This window comes from Dipodomys ordii, unplaced genomic scaffold, assembly GCF_000151885.1.
Source record: "Dipodomys ordii isolate 6190 unplaced genomic scaffold, Dord_2.0 Scaffold7, whole genome shotgun sequence".
Taxonomy (NCBI): Eukaryota; Metazoa; Chordata; class Mammalia; order Rodentia; family Heteromyidae; genus Dipodomys; species Dipodomys ordii.
In genome coordinates this window covers 21061492-21080480 of record NW_012267223.1, presented here as the reverse complement: position 1 = coordinate 21080480, position 18989 = coordinate 21061492, and the positions used below count along the sequence as shown (strand labels likewise).

At 48.2% G+C, this 18989-nt stretch overlaps 1 protein-coding gene across 3 annotated transcripts; it reads left to right on the top strand.

Moving 5' to 3' along the window:
- Positions 1-76: 76 nt before the first annotated feature.
- Ormdl3 (ORMDL sphingolipid biosynthesis regulator 3) lies at positions 77-6720 on the top strand. Of its 3 annotated transcripts, none has more exons than XM_013038060.1 (4): positions 77-184; positions 3736-3935; positions 4597-4748; positions 5143-6720. In XM_013038060.1, exons 2-4 carry the CDS (start codon positions 3762-3764, stop codon positions 5276-5278), a joined length of 462 nt encoding a protein of 153 aa, XP_012893514.1. In that variant the 5' UTR covers positions 77-184; positions 3736-3761; the 3' UTR covers positions 5279-6720. The 3 variants fall into 3 exon arrangements, with proteins under 3 accessions (XP_012893514.1, XP_012893517.1, XP_012893516.1); XM_013038063.1 differs by lacking the exon at positions 77-184 and adding an exon at positions 227-245; XM_013038062.1 differs by lacking the exon at positions 77-184 and adding an exon at positions 2974-3252.
- Positions 6721-18989: the final 12269 nt, after the last annotated feature.

Below are 18989 nucleotides of genomic sequence, written 5' to 3'. Positions count from 1 at the left end.
CTCCCAGGAGGAGCCGCGCCGCCGGCGCGTGGCGGTGACGTCACAGGGGCGGGCACAGGCGCCGGGCGCTGATTCGGCCGGAGCTGCCAGCGGGGTGGCTGCCGCCGCTGGTTGTTACCGCGGCTGGAGAAGCCGCAGCTTCGGTTCCCTGGTATCCCTCTTGGGCCTTCGACCTTCGGACCCTGTGAGTCGGGACAGGCCGCCTTGGAGTGGCGGGATTGGGAAGCCCCAGGGTTTGAGGAGGGGTGGGAGAGGAGATGGGGGGCTTGTGGGGAGGCGCCCCGGGGCTGGAGGAGCCCTGGGCGGGGTGATTGGCGGTGGAGGGGTGCATCGGCCCCGGGAGGTGCGGGTGGAGGAGAGTGGTCGCTGGAGGCCGGGGGGCGGGACGCCGCGCGTGCGGCGAGCGTCGGCTGGGAGTAGGGGCGGGGAGCGGCCGGACTTTGGGGTGTGGGGAGTGGAATAAAGGTTTGGTTGCCTCCGGGGCAGGGTGAACGCGTGGATCTGAGGGTTGGGCCCCGGACCTAGCCAGGCTCCAGAGTGCTTGGGGAGTTGAACGGGAGCCTCACAACCCCTTCCCCGGCCGGAGGTCTCACTCTAACCCCAACAATAGTGAAGACTCCGCCCCCTCTTTCTTCCCAGCGGGCGAGCTAGTGAGAGTTGGCTTTCTTTCCCTTCCTACCCCCTCTGGGTCCGGGAGGCTGGTGAGCTATGTGTGGTCCCGCAGACTGAGCGGTTGGTGGGGCAGAGGGGGGGTGGAGTTGGAGCATAAGAAACCCTGCGGGCCACTAACTCTCCCGTGTGTGTGTGGGGGGGGGTCCCTACTGGAGGGGGGTGCGGAGCAGGATTAACCCGCATGGTTGTGCTCATCACCCAGAGGCTGGAGATTTACTGCGTTAAAGGACCGTCCTTAACTTGGGAGGAGGAAATGGGACCTACTCACCTGGTGGCTACCCCGAGGTGTACTTTGGCCTTGGCCTGAGTGTTTGATGGACTAGAAATTTGTGTGTGGATTCCAAGAGGAGGGCTGGGGTAAGAGCTGCCAGCAAAAAAGTGGTTAACGGAGTTGCTGCAGGCTCTGGTTGTAGGCAGGTTATGAAACCACATCGGGTCCTGGTACGAGCAGCCACCTGCCCGCCGTGACAGCAAAACTTTTCAGTCTCAAGCCGCCTGGGGACCCATCTGCCTCTGCCAGCCTATTCTGCCTATGTCTCCAATTCTGGTGGAAGGGTCAATGGATTACTAATGGAAGTGGCTTGTACACATAGCCCCTTGGATGTCTCAAGAGTGCTTCTCCCAGTCCTTTCCTGTTTTTAGATCGTTTAAAGGGAGGGTCTCCTAGGATATTCTCAGGGAAGTGTTTAGGCATTAAGGAGAATTTCCCAGAGTGAGCTATGGCCTTTGTAGCTCCCTTTTACTTATTTTTTTCTTCTTCAAATTAGGTACCAGGGTGTGAACTCAGGGCCTCAAGCTTGCTCAGCTTGTTTGCTCAGCTGGCATTACCACTTGAGCCTTGCCTTCAGCCCAGTGTTTTGCTAATTTGGAGATGGAGCCTGAGCCAGCCTTGAACCTCAGCCCTTCAGATTTTAAGCTTCCTGAGTAGCTAAGATTACAGTCATGAGCTACCATCTTCCTCTTTACCCTGGACTTTTCATATTTATTTATTTATTTTGCATGTCACAGTCAAAAAGGGGTGTGAGGTCTTGTGGTCTGAGATTCAGCCAGGCTTTTGGCTGTCTTGGACAAAGTGTTAGGGAGGATATAGGTCTGCACCTATACTCTCAGGGCAGCAGTTTCTGGTGAGATTTAGGGTGCTCTTTGCCTTTCCTTAGTGGTTTTTCAGAACTCACTTCTCAGCCAGACACAACCCCCAGCTCTGCCCCTAGTTTTTACGTAGTAGGTGTCCCAGGGGCTGTGTCAGGGTAACTGAAACCCCAAGGCCCTGGGAAGGTAAACATCTGACACTTCTAGTTCCTTGAGTTTCTGTTAGGACCAATTATCCAACTTAATGGGCTAGGTGATGGGCCCCAGGAGCCTTACTTCCACCAGGGTGCACTCCAGGCCAGCTCCTATCTGTTTGCCTGTTGTGGCTCATATTTCCTGGGGATCTCTAGGCTTCGAGCTGTCTGAGAAGAGGAAATGCATTCTCATTATCCTATAAATAAGGGACTGACCCATGAGAATTCTCATGCTTATGGAGGCTTGGCTGGAATCCTAGTTCAAGACTAGCAGCTTCTGAGGGGGTTGGCCACCGTGGTAGTAAAGGAGAGGCATTTTTGGCACTTCCAGAATATCTTCATCTGAGACTCCTTTCTCAGTGGTGAAAGGGCTTTTTTCATGCTGACAATCTTTAGGGCCTTTAGCAATCGGGACAGAGGTAAGCCACTACACAGTGCAATCTGTTCTCATCTAATCTCTATTGGCCACTGGACCCCCAGGGAATTTGAGAACAGTCAAGACGGGCAGATCATTCCCTCCTTACTGTCTCTGCCCACTCTGAATTGTCGCCTCCATTGTTTCCTGGGCATTTAGAGCAGCTCCTTTGGTTCCTCCTGCAGGCTTTCTACCATTGGAACTGGGCAGGAGAAGTTATGGTGCTATAACTCACACTTATAAACAGGTGCTGAGATGTGTGGTGGGACCGGAAAGGAGGTGGTAGGAGAGAGGCCACAGGTATGATTTTTGTATCCTTGCGAGGGGTTGATGTGTCTCACACCCTTCCTGGAAGCTGTAGCTTTTGGCCATGTGCTCTGTTGGTCCCTCCCACTTTTTTTTTTTTTGTCTGTTGTGGGGCTTGGAATCAGGGCTTGGGGCATTGACCCTGAGCTTTTTCACTCAAGGCTAGCATTCTGCCACTTTGAGCCACAGTACCACTTCTCATTTTCTGGTGGTTAATTGGAGGTAAGTGTCTCATAGACTTTCCTGCCCAGGCTAGCTTCGAATCTGAGATCCTGAGATCTCAGCCTCCTAGTAGCTAGGATTATAGGCGTGAATCACTGTCTCCTGACTTCTTCTCTTTTCTTTGGTAGGGTAAAGGGCTCTGGTAATTTGGCAGCAGAATGGATAACATCCCAAGGGTTAGTCTGAGTGGCTGCCAAATGGATAAAACAAACATCCAGTTGAGTTTAGCCATGTCAAAAAGGAGCCTTCTAGTCTGAGCAAAGGTTGTCCTTGGTCTGCTGTTTTTTCTTCCCTTTCTGCCTTGTCAGTCTTCCTGGCTGAGGTTTGGGGAGATCCAGGCTTGAAGAACTGGAGGTGAGTGGACATAGGGACCTCAAAGTATTTCACCTACTGCTGCCTGTACACACAGGCCTCATCTCCTTTTACTTCTTATAGGAGGGGCTTGGGGGAGATGTCTTCTATCAGGTCCTTAGTGAGATAGAGACAGCAGGGTTTGTGCTCAGTGAGAATCTTAGGGGGAGCAAGCCTCTTCTCCCCTTCCTAGCAGGAAGAGGTCCCTATAGAAATGATATCGAGGGTGAGATTGGGGAGTGTGCATTGATTGCTCTGCTCTGGGGCTAAATTCCTTGATGAACTATACTGTGGGTGCAGTGTTCTGATGGGTTGACACATGGGCCAGCCCGGTGTTAACACAGCTCAGCTGTGGAAAATCTTGTGGACTTTAGCTTCCATGTTTGAGAATCAATGCAGTGGACTGTATGGAGTTCTAGGGCACTAGAGGGTGTGAGGAGCGGGAAAAGTAGTGTGACCTGTCTCACCTGTGCTGCTTGTTTGCAGAGCAAGCATCAGAGAGGGGTGGCAGGATGAATGTGGGTACAGCGCACAGCGAGGTGAACCCCAACACGCGAGTGATGAACAGCCGCGGCATCTGGCTCTCCTACGTCCTGGCCATCGGGCTCCTCCACGTCGTACTGCTCAGCATCCCCTTCGTGAGTGTCCCTGTCGTCTGGACCCTCACCAACCTCATCCACAACATGGTGAGATGCTGCCTGCAGCCAGGGCTGAGGGATAGGGGAGGTCTGCCAGACGTGGGCTAGATAGCAGGGCGGTGTCCTGAGAACATCTGTCACCAGAGCCCGGCTCCTGTCTCTCTGCCCTATCCCCCTCCTGAGCTCCAGCCCTGTGCATAGCTCCAGGAAGAATCCAATGTGCAGATTTGTCTGTGTCTCCAGGCTGGGGTGGCTGTAGATCTGGGAGGACTTGAGTTCCCAACAGAGAACTGAACCCTTGCTCCCGTGTTCCTGGGGACCCAGGAAGCCTGGTGCCCAGCCTGTTGCTGAAAGTCTTCTTTCCTAAGTTAGACTCCCACTTGTACCCTTTGGTGCATTCTTTCCACTTGCTGCCTAGTCCTCTGTTGGTGGGCAGGCAGGGGTCTAGTCCTTGTCCCTTGGGACTGGCAGGAGGCTGGCTGGAAACTCCAGTTGGGCTGGAGTGTCTCCATTGGAGATACTGCCACCAACTCCTCCCCATGTGATCTCGTGCCAGGCCTGCCTCTTCCCCTGGGTCCCCTTGTTCTTGTCCCAGGCTCCCTGCTGCTCCATCATGCTCATCTGCCAACATCCCCCTCTGCCTGATAGGGAAGAACTGAGCTGGGGACTTTTGCCTGTTGTGTCTTCTGACCAGAGCCCCTCTTTCCAGGGCATGTACATCTTCCTGCACACAGTGAAAGGCACACCCTTTGAGACTCCGGACCAGGGTAAAGCAAGATTGTTAACCCACTGGGAGCAGATGGACTATGGGGTCCAGTTCACTGCCTCTCGAAAGTTCTTGACCATCACACCCATTGTGCTGTGAGTACTTCTGCTGGAGGGAGACAGCAGGCGAAGCAACTCTGGGAAGTCTGGGCCCAGCTAGTTCCCTCCTCCTTCCCCCCAACCCCTGCCCCAGGCTCTGGCCTTTGGTTTAGAGATGAACAGAGGAACAAGGAAGTGATGGATCCCTGGGTCTTAACACTAGCCCCAGTCCTTGGGCCTCCCTGGTCCTGTCTTCCTTCCACTGGTGCTTTCCCCTTGAATGAGGCCTGAAGTGAGGTGGGCTGGGTCAGGAGGGGCCTAGTCAGCCCGGGACATCTTGCCACCCTACTTCTGATCTGGGTCCCCTTGCCATCCCTTCTCAGCTCTCAGGATTTGGGGAGAGAGGAAGGGGCTCTCCAGTGTTTGATCTTGCCCTGTCTTCTCCTCCCAGGTACTTCCTTACCAGCTTCTACACCAAGTACGACCACATTCATTTCATCCTCAACACAGTGTCCTTGATGAGCGTGCTCATCCCCAAGCTGCCCCAGCTCCACGGAGTCCGGATTTTTGGAATCAATAAGTACTGAGGGTGCAGCCCCTTCCCTAGCCTGTGACGGCAGGGGAGGGGTGGAAAGCCTTTGCTGTGATGCTGAAGACAGGAGCCTCTGGACACGACCGGAGATGGGGTCATGCCCTGGGCCTGGCTCTCTGTATCCCCAGTAGCCAACTTGGAGTAGCTTGTAGTGTGGTTGGGGGTGGGCCCCTGGGCTCCAACCCATTCAGATTTTTTTGATCTTTTCCTTTTTGCCTTTTGAGTAGAGACTCCATGGGGTGGTCGTGGAAGGGGCTGGGCTCCCAGGTAATGTGGACCTGTGTGGTTGGGACAGGCCAGAGAGACCCTTGTTCACTTGTTTACCCTCAGGTGGCAAAGCACTTTAACCCCTGTATGGGAGCAGAGGGACGGTACAGCTTCTAGATTGTTCCCCTTCAGTTCTTTGGTCTGTGAGGGGGAACACTCTGTTTTGTACATAACAAAGCAAGTGTGTGATGACACCTCACCCCGCTGGGTAGAGAGTTGTCTGATCCAAGGCTCAGTTTTGGTGACTCCCTTGCACCCCACCCTGGGTATGGGTTGAGAGTGGGGAGGGTGAGGAGAGAAAAGGTGGGGTGGGGGGGGTATAGGCTCTGCCATGCTGGTCCTGGTGGAGGTTGGAGACAGTGAGTTGAGCTACAACAGCAGCAGCCCATGCAGGCGGGTGTAAAGAGGTGGCAGTGCTGGTGGTGTGGGGGGGGGGGGGGGGGGGGGGGGGGGGGGGGGGACAGGCAGAAGCAAGAATACAACTTCCTTTCTGATGTGGGCAGGGAAGGGAGCTGGCTTGGAGGGCTAGTTAGTACACCCACAGAATGGTGATGGGGCTAGGGAAGGGAGGCTGCTTTGTGCTTGAAGCTCCTGGGTTGGCATGGGGGAGAACATGGGTGGAGGAGGCAGTATAAACACAGGTCTGGTTTGACACCACCCTCTGCAGCAATGTGAGGGGGTTGGTGTGAGAAAGCTGTGACAGAAACGGCCATTGCTGGGGCTCTTCCACCCCAACATTGAGACCTCCTGTAGACCAGTGCTGGGGCAAGGCCCCTCATGTGGCACGCACGTGGGGGGCCCCCACATGAGGTTGGTGGCTGCAAGGTCCTACAGTACCCCTGCCAAGCAGGGCAATGGAAGGGACAGGGAGTGTCTGCAGACAGAAGTCTCTTCAGCCTGAGAAGAGGCTAGAGGGGTGCCCCCTGCTTCCCCAGTCCTACTGGGGAGGTGTTTCTTTGAAAGGGTGTGGCCTGAGCCCTCTCCTGTGGGCTGAGGAAGGAGAGAGGTTTGCTTGCCCTACTTTCTGCCTACAGGCCTTCCACTCCCACCCCATGTATCATAGGGAACTTTCACCTCAACAATCTTTCTAAGCAAAGTGTGAATAGGATTTTTACTCCCTTTGTACAGTATTCTAAGAAATGCAAATAAAGGACCATGGGTTCCTGTTTCCCCCTGTGTCTGGCCTCTGCTTCCTGAAGGGCCCTGAGGGAGAGCGTAGTATGGGGACTCTAGGACTGCTGGTCTTAAGTGACCTAGCAGTAGCCCAGTGGGGCTTGAGGGAGCCGGCCAAGACCTTAGCAAGTCAGCAGAATTCTGTGTTTGCCTGGCTGCTCCTCAGTACGTCTTGGGCTTTTGGCTTGATGGGTAGGGGTAGGGAGGTGGGAATTGATGGCCAGGGAAGGAGTTTCCCCAACCAGGAGCATGAGTGGGAGGAAGAGATGGTCTCCAGGACTTCTTGAGGCTCACAAATGCCAGGAGGAGAAACCCCATAATGGTGAAGTCCTTGTCTCTCGTGGACACTGGCCTTTTAGGGTGTTCTGTGCAGTATGGTCTGCCACTCCTAGGGCAGGTATGAAGGTCTCAGGTTGGCAGGAAGAGCTGCTATGTACATGAGTGGGAGGCCAAGAGATACCCCAGAACTTTTTGATGCTTACAGTGCTAGGAGAGAGAGGAGACCTATAGTGAAGGAATCCTTATCTTCTGAGGACATTGCCTCTCAAGTGTTCTGTACAGTTTTATCTGAGGTTCTTAGGACAGGTACAAAGTCCAGGCTGGCAGGAAGAGCTTCTCCCAGCAGCCTGACCACTCTAGCCTTGTCCGGCTTCACAGCATCCTTAGAGCATGTGTGGTGGGGGGAGAGGGCTGTCAAGCTGAGTGTGGGAACTTTGCCTAAGTCCAGCCACTGCTCCCCTCCCAAGTGGGGGCCTACATAGCTTTGGGAGGAGAGAACCATAGCTCAGTCCTGAAAATGGGATGTGTCACTGGCTTCTGTGGGAGTGCCTTCAAGAGTAGTCAGGGTAAGGTACAGAACACATCAACAGTAACCTTTGTTCAAATCCCAGCTCTGCCACTTACTGGAAATGTGACCATATCAAGTTACTCCTCAGTGTCAGTTTCTTCATACTCCCTTCACTGATGTTATTGGGAGCATCAGCACAGTGTTTGCCACATAGTCAACACAGTATGTGGTAGCTGTCACTGTTACCATCACAATCATCATAGCAATATTCTTCCAGAAGAGAAAGATGTAAAGACAGAAGACAAGCTGGGCTGGTTATGTCTGAAGGGTAGGAACAGATGCTCTGCTTACCAGAGGAGGATAGAGAGTTTAGGTGCTGTCCTCTTTCTGGTCCAGCCTGTTGCCTACAGATGTTAGCAGCAGTGGTTTTGGGTCTTAACTGCTGTGTCCCCTAGTGTGACATTTGGGGACCTGGTTCTAAAGTCACTCATACCTGGCACAGCCATGGTCATTGCTTGGTTGATCCCACTTATAGTTCATTTCTTTATTCCAGCTCAATAAATTACATGGCCCATGTGTCTGTGCAACACTCTGACCCAGACTCATTTGGCTATATATTAGATCTCTCATTTTATTCTTTGAGCCCATAAAGAATGAATATACCTGTCTCTACCTAGCCATAAGGTAGCATATCTAGCCTGAAAGGTAAAACGTCCTACCTCGCCTTTACAAACACTCTCCCTGGAGAACTTTCAGACCATAGCTTCCTCAGACCCAGAGGCCAGGAACTATGGAGATATGACTCCAATAACATCCATTTCTGAGCAGCTGAGGATAGAGGAGGTAAGTGGCCTTTTTGATGGGTCTTTGGTCCTGGGTACTGTCTTTTCAGACACCTACAGTTCTTAGGCTAGGAGAGAGTTGAGAGTTGGCCACTGTGGTGGGGGGTAGGAAAGAGAAAAGAGCAGTGGGTAAGGTAGGTGTGTGGACTGGAATAAGGGCCTTGGAATAAGGTAGCAAGAGGTAGGATGGGGAACTGGAGCTTAGGAAGCTTTTGTTCCCTTCTGAGTCTGACAGCACAGGCTCTTTGGGAAATGGGTAGAATATAGCAAAGGAGGAAGGCCAGGTGGGGCAGACAGTGTGAAGTCTGGCAGCCAAGTTCACATTCCTTCCTGGTTCTTGTGTTCAACATGAGTGAGAATCTGTCTGGGGGATAGTAAGCCTGTCTTTCCAGCCCGCATCCCCCCAGAACAAGGAAACAACTCTGCTCTGGGAGATGGAGAAAGCGGGTCTCATGTTTCCTGTGTGGGGCAATCTTTCCTCCATCTTTGGTCCTGCTGGGCTCCATAGCGGAAGGAGGAGAGTCTGGGATCTGTAGGTTCACTCTTCCTTACCATGTCATGGCTGCCTCACTTGGCTGTAAACAAGGAAGGTGAACCATTTCAGATTCTGAGTGTCCTGGAAACTTTCTTTGACCCAAGGCTGCTAAAAGTACATTAAAAAAAACCTGTGCCAATACCCTTCTTCTGCAAACTAGCTTTTTTTTTTTTTTTTTTCCTGGTTGGTCCAGGCACAATGTACAGCAGCATATCTGAGGAAGTCTCAGAGCTCTGGTTCAAGAGGATGTGATTGATGGTGACAGATTTGGTGAAGGGAAAAAGGACAGTCTGAGGGTGGCAATACTGCAGGACAGGCCACACTGTATGGGACATATTGGAGGGAGAAGAGGGTCAAGGGCCTTCTGATACTGTAGATAATGGGTTCACAGGTGAGTATAAGATAAGTGAAAGAGGGGCTGGGAAGGTGGCTCAGTGGTAGAGCACTTGCCTTGCATGCTCGAGGCCCTGGGTTCGATTCCTCAGCACCACATAAGCAAAAAGAAAAAAGCCGGAAGTGGCGCTGTGGCTCAAGTGGTAGAGCGCTAGCCTTGAGCTGAAGAGCTGAGGGACAGCGCCCAGGCCCAGAGTTCAGGCCCCACGACTGGACCCAAAAAAAAAAAAAGGTAAGTGAAAGATGGCCAGCCAGGAGGCCTTGCTACTTCTGCTCTATTTCATTCCCCACTCCTTATCATCCAAGCCAACCAGTCTGTACACATGTACCTCCATTTAAGAAATGTACAGAAGAGCTATGTCAGAATAGGCGAGGAAGAAGTGCAGATTTATTTATTTATTCCTACATAGTCTTCCTTTTCCATCTTCCATATTCCTACATTTATTTATTTATTCCTAGTCTTCATTTTCATCTTTTCCCTTAATTTCTCTTAGATTGGCTAGCCCTCATGTATTTCTATGCTTGTCATTTAAATGGAGGAATGGAAGCCAGGTACTGATGGTTCATGCTTATAATCCTAGCTACTTGGGAGGCTGAGATCAGGAGAATTGAGGTTCTACTCCAGCCCAAGCAGAAAAATCAGAGAGACTCTATCTCAATGGAGTAGTAGTAAGCACTTGTCCCAGTTATGGAGGAAGCATAAAAATACTGTCTGCTGGGCACCAGTGGCTTGGGCTTAGAATCCTAACTACTTACACCTATAATCTCTTAGCTAAGATCTGGGAATTGGGCTTCAAAGCCATCCCAGGAAGACAAACTTAAGAGTTGCTCTGCTCCAATTAACCATCAAGTTGCTGGAAGTGGAGGTATGTCTCAATTGGTAGAGTACCAGCTGTGAGCTGGAAAAGTTCAGGGATAGGACCCAGGCTCCGAGTTCAAGCTCTAAGACAGACCAAAAAATAACAACAACAAAAATGCCAGGTGCCAATGGCTCACGCCTGTAATCCTAGCTACTCAGGAGGCTGAGATCTGAAGATAAAGTTTCAAAGCCCAGGCAGGGAAGTCTGTGAGACTCTTATCTCTAATGAACCACAAAAAAACCTAAAGTGGAGCTGTTGCTTAAATGGTAGAATGCCAGTCTTGAGTAAAAAAGCTAAGGAATAGTGGCTAGGCCCCGAGTTCAAGTGCAGGCCTGGCTAAAAAGGAGATCCTACTCAAAATAACTGGTACACAAAAAGAGCTGGAGATATGGCATGTGCAAGGCCCTGAGTTCAAACCCCAGTCAACCACAGTTAAACAAGGAGGTGGATGGTTGGCTTAACAGCTAAGGAGGTTTGCAGACTTCAGAGCCAGAGCTACCTGGTTTTGAAGCCCACTCTGCTACTGACTAGCCGCTGAACTCTGGACAAGTTGCTTTAACTTCCAGTGTCCTCATCTTGTCAACTCTAGAAGACTTGTAAAATAAATGACATGGGCTGGGAAGGTGGCTCAGTGGTAGAGCGCTTGCCTTGCATGCATGGAGCCCTTGGTTTGATTCTCAGCACCACATAAGCAAAAAGAAAAAAGCTGGAAGTGGCGCTGTGGCTCAAGTGGTAGAGTGCTAGCCTTGAGCTGAAGAGCTGAGGGACAGCGCCCAGGCCCAGAGTTCAGGCCCCACAACCGGACCACCCCCCACCCCCCAAAAATGACATTAATCATTTATTTCAATGCCTGACTCAGAAGCAGTATTCTGTAGACATTAGTTCCAATTGTGACTGAGCCAGGATGCTGATGCCTGGGCAGGCAGCCTTTGCTGGATGGCTCAGAGGGAGGGCAGGGAAGGGAGCCTTGAAAGGAAGGGTGTTCTAGAGAAAGTGCACTGAGTCAGCTCCAGTATGACCTTCTCTCTTTCTAGGTGAAAAATTGCAACAGGACAACTCAGAATTAAAGGCGACACAGCACAATTACTCAAAATAAAAATGGGAAGCAGCTTCCACATGTCCCACGAGTGCAACATTAAGATGCAGCAGGAGATGACAACCCAGGAATATCTGACCTCTCTTAATGAAAAGTGAGGCTGGAGTCAGGCAACATGGGGGAGGGGAGGAGATGCCCATCTTGGGCACTAGGGGCAGCCCCTGGGGCATCTCCGCGGTGTAGCCTCTCACATTGTTCCTGACACCTCAGTCCACTCCTGTACTTACTCTGTTTCTTCCTCTCTATCCAGGTTCCTTCCTGTCCCTACTGCCCTTGGGGAGGCGGGGAGGGAAGATGTGATCCACTACCCTGCCTTACTCTTATGCTACTTGTTGGCTTGAGTAGTCCAAGCCCTCAAGCCTGTGCTTATTTCGCTTTGCCTTGGGAGCAAGCCTGTGGGTTCCATGTCCTTCTCCACTGGGCTGGGGACAACTGGTGACTGGCTTTACTCACCTCTCTGTAGTGACTCCCAGCGCATAGTAGGTACTCAGCAAAAGAGCTGCAATGAAGTACAAGGCCGTTTGAACTCCTCCCTTGGAAGAATATTTCCTCATCCTCTAGGGGGTGCCTATTGAATGCCCCAGAGGTTCTGACATCTGGAGAGCATGATGTGTCCAATTGAGGGGACAAAAACAGCTCCAGCGATAGCCCTGTTGGTGTTGGTCTTTTCTTTCTTGGCTGGAATTGCTGGAGGCAGAGTAGAAGCTCCACTCTGTGTGTGTGTGTGTGTGTGTGTGTGTGTGTGTGTGTGTGTGTGTGTATGTGTGTACACCAGTATTTGAACTCAGGGCCTGGGTGATGTCCCTTAGTATGTTGCTCAAGTCTGATATTCTATCGTTTGAGCCACATTTTGCCAATTGAGCTGACACTCTCACCTTTGAACTCTACTTCCAGTTTTTTGCTGCTTCATTGGAGGTTAAAAGTATCATGGATTTTCTTGCCTAGGTTGGCTTTGAACCTTGATCCTTAGATCTCAGCTTCCTGAGTAGCTAGGATTACAGGCATGAGCTACCAGCACTTGGCTAAAAATGTATTTCCTTATGGAATCAGAGATGCCTCATGAGCTCAGGGGAGTAACACAGCCAGATGGGATCCAGGGGCCAATGCATCCTGGGTCTTCTCTTCAGAGAAGGGGTTACCAAGGCTTGCTTGATGCCCATTGCAGTGTCTGAAAGTCCAAAGCATGAGCTCATGCTTTGGACTTATATAGACTAGGGTTTTAATGATAGCTCTGTGCTTACCAGCTGTGTGACTCTGAGCACTCAACCTGTTGTTGAGTCTCCATTTCTTCCTATGTAAAATAGGAATGCTTATATCATAGGCTTGTGGTAAGGAGTAAATGATATTATATGTAAAGTGTCACACCATCTATGATGTGTGTGCACATGCCATACATGCTAGTGAGCCCTTTTCCACTCTGCACTCCCATCCCCTGGCCATAGGATGGGGGCTGTGTGCCTCACAAACACTGTGGTATCCTTGTGAGGTGGGACCCTAACATCCTGAACAGGAAACAGCCAGGATAGAATGCTGGCCTTGGGTTTCAGGCTCTTCAAAAGAAGACTGGTTTACTGTGACCCCCTTAGTGATGGCTTGTTGGCCTAGGAAGTTCTGTTTTTTCTGACTTTAAAATGTAAGGTTGCACAGAAGAAATAGTTGTATTGTCAAAGATAATAGAATTGGGCTGGGAAGGTGGCTTAGTGGTGGAGTGCTTGCCTAGGTTCGATTCCTCAGCACCACATAAACAGAGAAAGCTGGAAGTGGTGCTGTGGTTCAAGTGGTAGAGCGCTAGCCTTGAGCCGAAGAGCTGAGGGACAGAGCCCAGGCCCTGAGTTCAGGCCCCATGACCCACAAAAACAACAACAAAAAGCTAATGGAATTCACAAACTTTATAGACCAAGATGATGATAATTTGCCTTCTGAAGGTTAAAATGTGTTTGTGACTTTAAGTATCACTGTCCTACAATACTGTGAAATTTGTGAAATTTATGTAATCACATTCTCAATAAAAAATTATTTTAAAAAATAAGGTTGCAACCCCTTTGGGCTTTGGCTGCTACAGCTTGAATCTTCTAGACATACTTCTATGGCTGTCTACCCCCTGAGAATTGGGATGGAGTCTGCAAATATAGTGCTTTGTTATTTACATACAATGATGAGAGTACAGCTACCTGGTGTGGGCAGTGAGGGCTTAAGAGTCCAGGAGTGAAAATTCCATCACTAATCAGAAAATGGTTACAGGGACTAGAGATGACCTGAAGACTTCCTGAATCCTTTTTCCTTTCTGCAGAGCTGGTGGATGGTGATGGCTCCTATTTAGGTAAGGAGGATGGTGGTAACTGAGTGTATTTCACCTGGACCCACTTGTCCCAAGACTGCTACTCTATGGGGTCAGCTGAGTAGCATGGATAGTACAGGGGGAGGGAAGTGCCAAAAAGGATTTTGCTTCTAGTATAGAGGTTGTTACTGGTCTCTTCTAGTTCACTTGCCTTGTTTTTGTTTTTGAAGAGCTAAGGGCCAATCTGGGGGCCTTAAGCTCTTCCACTAAGCTAAATTCCACCCCCAACCCCTCTTCTAAACATAGTGGTTCTCGTAGGCTGAACGTTGAAATTGCCTGCAGCAACTTTAAAACTAGCAGTGAAAGTTTGACTTGATTGGCCTGAAGTGTGACGTGTACTTCAGGGTTCGTAAAGGCTCCCAGGTGATTCTTAGGCATAGTAAAAACTGAGATGCTTTAATTTCCTCACAACTTTTATTTTTTAAATTTTATTTTATTTTAGTCTGGTGCCAATAGGCTTGAATTTAGGGCCAGGCTCTGTTTCCCTTTAGTTTTTCACTCAAGGCTGGTGTTCTGCCACTTGAGCCACATCCACTTATGGTTTTCTTTTTGGTGGTTAGTTGAAGATAAAGGTCTGCTCAGGCTGGCTTTGAACCGCAGCAGTCCTCAGGTCTCAGCCTCCTGAGTAGCTAGGATTACACGTGTGAGCCACTGGTACCCAGCCTTACTTTTTTTTTTTTTTTTAAAGTCAATTATCATTTAATGGTGGTTACAGAGTGAGTCAATTATCATTTAATGGTGGTTACAGAGTGTAGCAAAGCAATTCATAAGTTGAATTTTTAAATTGTACAGCTGTGTATATTTTTATTAATTTATTGTTATAATACAATATGTAGATGACTATCCTGTCAGCCCCCTCTCTGTCCAAGATCAGAGTTTTATGTATGGTTTCTGATTAAAAGTGACAGGTTGACCATATTAATTTCTTTTCTCTCTCTTCTCTTTCTTTTTTTTTGGGGGATCAAATCTAGGTCCTCACACATGCTAAGCAAGTACTCTATTACTGGGCCACAATCATGTCCCTCTCTCTTGAAACATTAAATGACAGTGATAGGAAAGATATAAACCTACAGGAAGGCGGCAAGCAAGAGAGCTTAACATGTCTGGAAGCCAGAAAGCATTAAGGAAATAAAAGCTGGGTGATGTAGGCCTGAGGATTGAGAGAACTGTGCTGTTCCTTTTTTTGGAGGCATTGGGATTTCAATTCTGGGTCTTGAGCTTGCAAGGCAGGCAACTCTACCATTGAGTCACACTTCTAGCCTAAGACTGCTGTTTTGTTGTTGTTGTTATTGTTTGGTTGGTTTGTCAGTTGTGGAGCTTGAGCTCAGGGCCTGGGTTCTACCTCTGAGCTCTTTTGCTCAAGGCTAGTAGTGCTCAGCCACTTTGAGCCACAGCACCACTTCTGGTTTTTGAGTAGTTCATTGGAGATCAGTCTCACGAGGATCTTTCTGCCTTGGCTGGCTTTGAACCTTGATCTTTAGATCTCAGCCTCCTGAGAATATAGGATTACAGGTGTGAGTTACTGGCGCCTGGCTAAGACTGCAGTTTATATCATAAGCCTTTTAGTTCTATTTGATATTTTAAAGGTTAAAGAAATATAAGCTGATTATAAAAATATAAGTTGATGTGTGACAATGTCCAAAAAAGGCATGTATACAATACCTGATTTGCAATTTATGCAATACCTATGTACAACCCTTTAATGATAACAATAAAATTATATTAAAAATATAAGCTGAAATTTCTATTTATATATTTATTTATTTTTGTGCTGGTTTGGGGCTTGAATGTAGGGCCAGGGTGCTGTTTCTTAGCCTTTTTTTTCTCTCAAGGCTGGAACTTGAGTCACAGCTCAACTTTCAGCTTTTTGGTGGTTAACTGAAGATAACAGTCTCATGGACTTTCCTTCCTGGGCTTGCTTTGAACCTCAGATCTCAGCCTCCTGAGCAACTAGGACTACAGGTGTGAGCCATCACTTAATAGTACAGATCAGAGAGGTAAGTGAAATAAATATCAGAACACTCAAGCAATTTTGTGCCAGGTGAGAGGCGATTGATGTTTGCAAATCCAGGCAACACAGGGATTTGGTTTGGCTAGCCTCATGGATTGATGGTTTCAAAAGCCAAGGCAAAAAGCCTAGCCAAGGTAGGAAGTCAGATAAAAGGAGACATTCCTTTTATTATACCATCATATCAAAGAGCTACCTCATTAGAATAAAAGCAAATCAGTAGTGATCTCACTGCTTTTCTCTACCTCCAGGGGCTACAGGAAGTGACCCTTGATACCATCCGAAGAATCAGTTAACAAAAGGAAAGGTAAAAAAATTCTGAGAAGTTAGTGCCATAGCTTTTTACAGAATTTAGCTTGCATTTCAGGGAATCTCCCATTGTGGGTTTGTTTGTGAGAGTCTTGGACTGATAGTACCTCAGAGAGCTGTCAGAACCAAACACATTATCTTTGAAAATTTATTTTATTCCCACAATCTTTTTTTCTGCATTAGGGATTGATTCAGGGCCTCACATATGCTAGGAAAGCACTCTTCCACTTGAACCACACCTCATCCCAACTATATTATCAATATGGATATTGATATAAATATCAACATCTTGGCACTTGGAAGACAGAGGCAAGATTGCAAAAATTTCTAGTCTGGGCTAAATAGTGAGACTTGTGACAAAACAAAACAAAACAAAAAAAATGGGGCTGGGAAGGTGGCTCAGTGGTAGAATCTTTGCCCTGCATGCATGAGGCCCTGGGTTCTATTCCTCAGCACCACATAAGCAAAAAGAAAAAGACTGGAAGTGGTGCTGTGGCTCAAGTGGTAGAGCGCTAGCCTTGAGCTGAAGAGCTGAGGGACAGCGCCCAGGCCCAGAGTTCAGGCCCCACAACCGGACCCCAAAAAAAAAATCTTACAAACTTCCTTGCACAGGCTGGATTTGAACTATGATCCTCGAATCTCTGTCTCCTGACTAGCTAGAATTACAGGCAAGAGCCACCAGTGCCTGGCCCTAGAGATTTTCTTTTACTTCAATAATATTTCAATATGACCAGGAAAATTATACTAAATGTATCATCTGAACTAAGTCTGCTACTGCCATTGTTTTGTAAAAATAAACTTTGTTGTATAACAGATATGTTTTGTACAGATAATTTTAAGTCTGAAAGAATTGTTTGTTTTTTAAGTTTTCATGGCTCAGCAGCTACAACCCAAGTAGAAATCTTTGCAAAGGCATTACGAAAAAGAAAGAAATACTTAAAAGATGTTTCCTGAGAAAAGTCTATCCACAGCAAGATTATGTATTCATTATACTAGAACAACTATGAACATTACTGTAATGTTTTAGTTAGAAAATGCTTATGAAAGACAATAAAAAACATGATTCAGCCTGGCACAGTGGCTCATGTCTGTAATCCTAGTTACTCAGGAGGCTGAGCTCTGAGGATAGTGGCTCAAAGCCAGTGCAGTAAAGTCTCTGAGACTCTTATCTCCAATAAACCACCAAAAAGTTGGAAGTAGAGCTATAGCTCAGAGTGGTAGAGCACTAGCCTTGAGCACAAAAGCTCGGGGACAATGCCAAAGCCCTGTTCAAGCCCTAGGACTAGCATTAAAAAAAAAAATCCACTTCATGGGGCTGGGAAGGTGGCTCAGTGGTAGAGCGCTTGCCTTGCATGCATGAGGCCCTGGGTTCGATTCCTCAGCACCGCAAAAACAAGACAGAAGTGGCGCTGTGGCTCAAATGGTAGAGCGCTAGCCTTGAGCTGAAGAGCTGAGGGACAGCGCCCAGGCCCAGAGTTCAGGCCCCATAACTGGACCCCCCCCCACAAAAAAAATCCACTTCAGTAGGTATCATGACCATAAAAGAAATGGCTATCTTTTCAACAGAAATGACTTTCTTCAGTGAATTTGTTATGTTTAAAGTAGTATCAGCACATATTTTTTATTAGGTTGAGGTTATCTTCATGGTGAATTTCACCAACCATTTAATTCTCTGCAATCAATTTTTTTTTTAATTGCCAGTCCTGAGGCTTGAACTCAGGGCCTGGGCACTGTCCCTGAGCTTCTTTCACTCAAGGCTACTACTCTACCACTTGAGCCACAGCGCCACTTCTGGCTTTTTCTGCTTATGTGGTACTGAGGAATTGAACCCAGGGCTTCATGCATTCTAGGCAAGCACTCTACCACTAAGCCACATTCCCAGTCTGCAATCAACTTTTTTTATTTTTTTGATGGTCCTGGGGCTTGAACTCAGGGCCTATACTCTGTCCCTGAGCCTCTTTGTGCTCAAGGCCAGCACTCTACCACTTGAAACACACACTACTTTCGGCTTTTTCTGAGTTGTTTATTAGAGATAAGAACCTCATGGAAGGATCTTCTTGCCTGGGCTGGCCTCCACTATGATTCTCAGATCTCAGCGTCCTGAGTAGCTAGGATTATAGGCATGAGCCATTGGCACCTGGCAACTTTTTAGAAAAAGAAGTCAAGGGAGCATTTTCTAATTTACCCAATGAGGCTAGCATTATGTTACCATTAAAGGAAGCTGGGTGTTGTTTACACATCTATAATCCCAGCACATGGGAAGCAAAGGCAGGAGAATCTCTAGATTTCAAGGTCAGTCTCCACTTATATAGTGAGACTTTTACTCAAAATCATAAGAGCCATTACAGGAAGTAAAACTGCATCCCAATATGTTTCATAATCTTGAATGTAAACATTATCATTATTTTCCTGGTGTCACTGGGGATTGATTCCAAGGCAAGTACTCTATCACGTAAGCCCCCAGTCCTTTTTGCTTTAAATTATTTTTTAGGTAGAGTTTTATCCTTTTGGCCAAGACTAGCCTCTGCTGAAAATCCTCCTACCTATGTCTCCAATGTGGCTGGGATTACAAATACATGCCACCATGCTCAAGGTTTTTTTTGTTTTGTTTTGTTTTGTGTGTGTGTGTGTGTGTGAGAGAGAGAGAGAGAGAGACAGAGAGAGACAGAGAGAGACAGAGAGAGACAGAGGCAAAGAGAGAGAGAGACAGAGAGAGAGAGAGAGAGAGACAGAGAACTCTGGGCCTGGGCACTGTCCCTGAATTCTTCAGCTCAAGGCTAGCGTTCTACTACTGAGCCACAGCACCACTTCTGGTTTTCTGGTGGTTAATTAGAGATAAGAGTGTCACAAATTTTTGTGCTCAGACTGGCTTTGAACCGTGATCCTCAGATCTCAGTCTCCTTAGTAGCTAGGATTACAGGCATGAGCCACTGGCACCTGGCCAAGTTGTTTGTTGAGATAGGGTGTTGCTAATATTTGGACTGGTATAACTTTGGCCTGCAATCCTGATCTCCATATCCTGAGCAGATGAAATTACAGGCATGAACCAGCAAATGCAAGAATTCTTAACAGAATATTAGTTAATTAGATCCAACAAT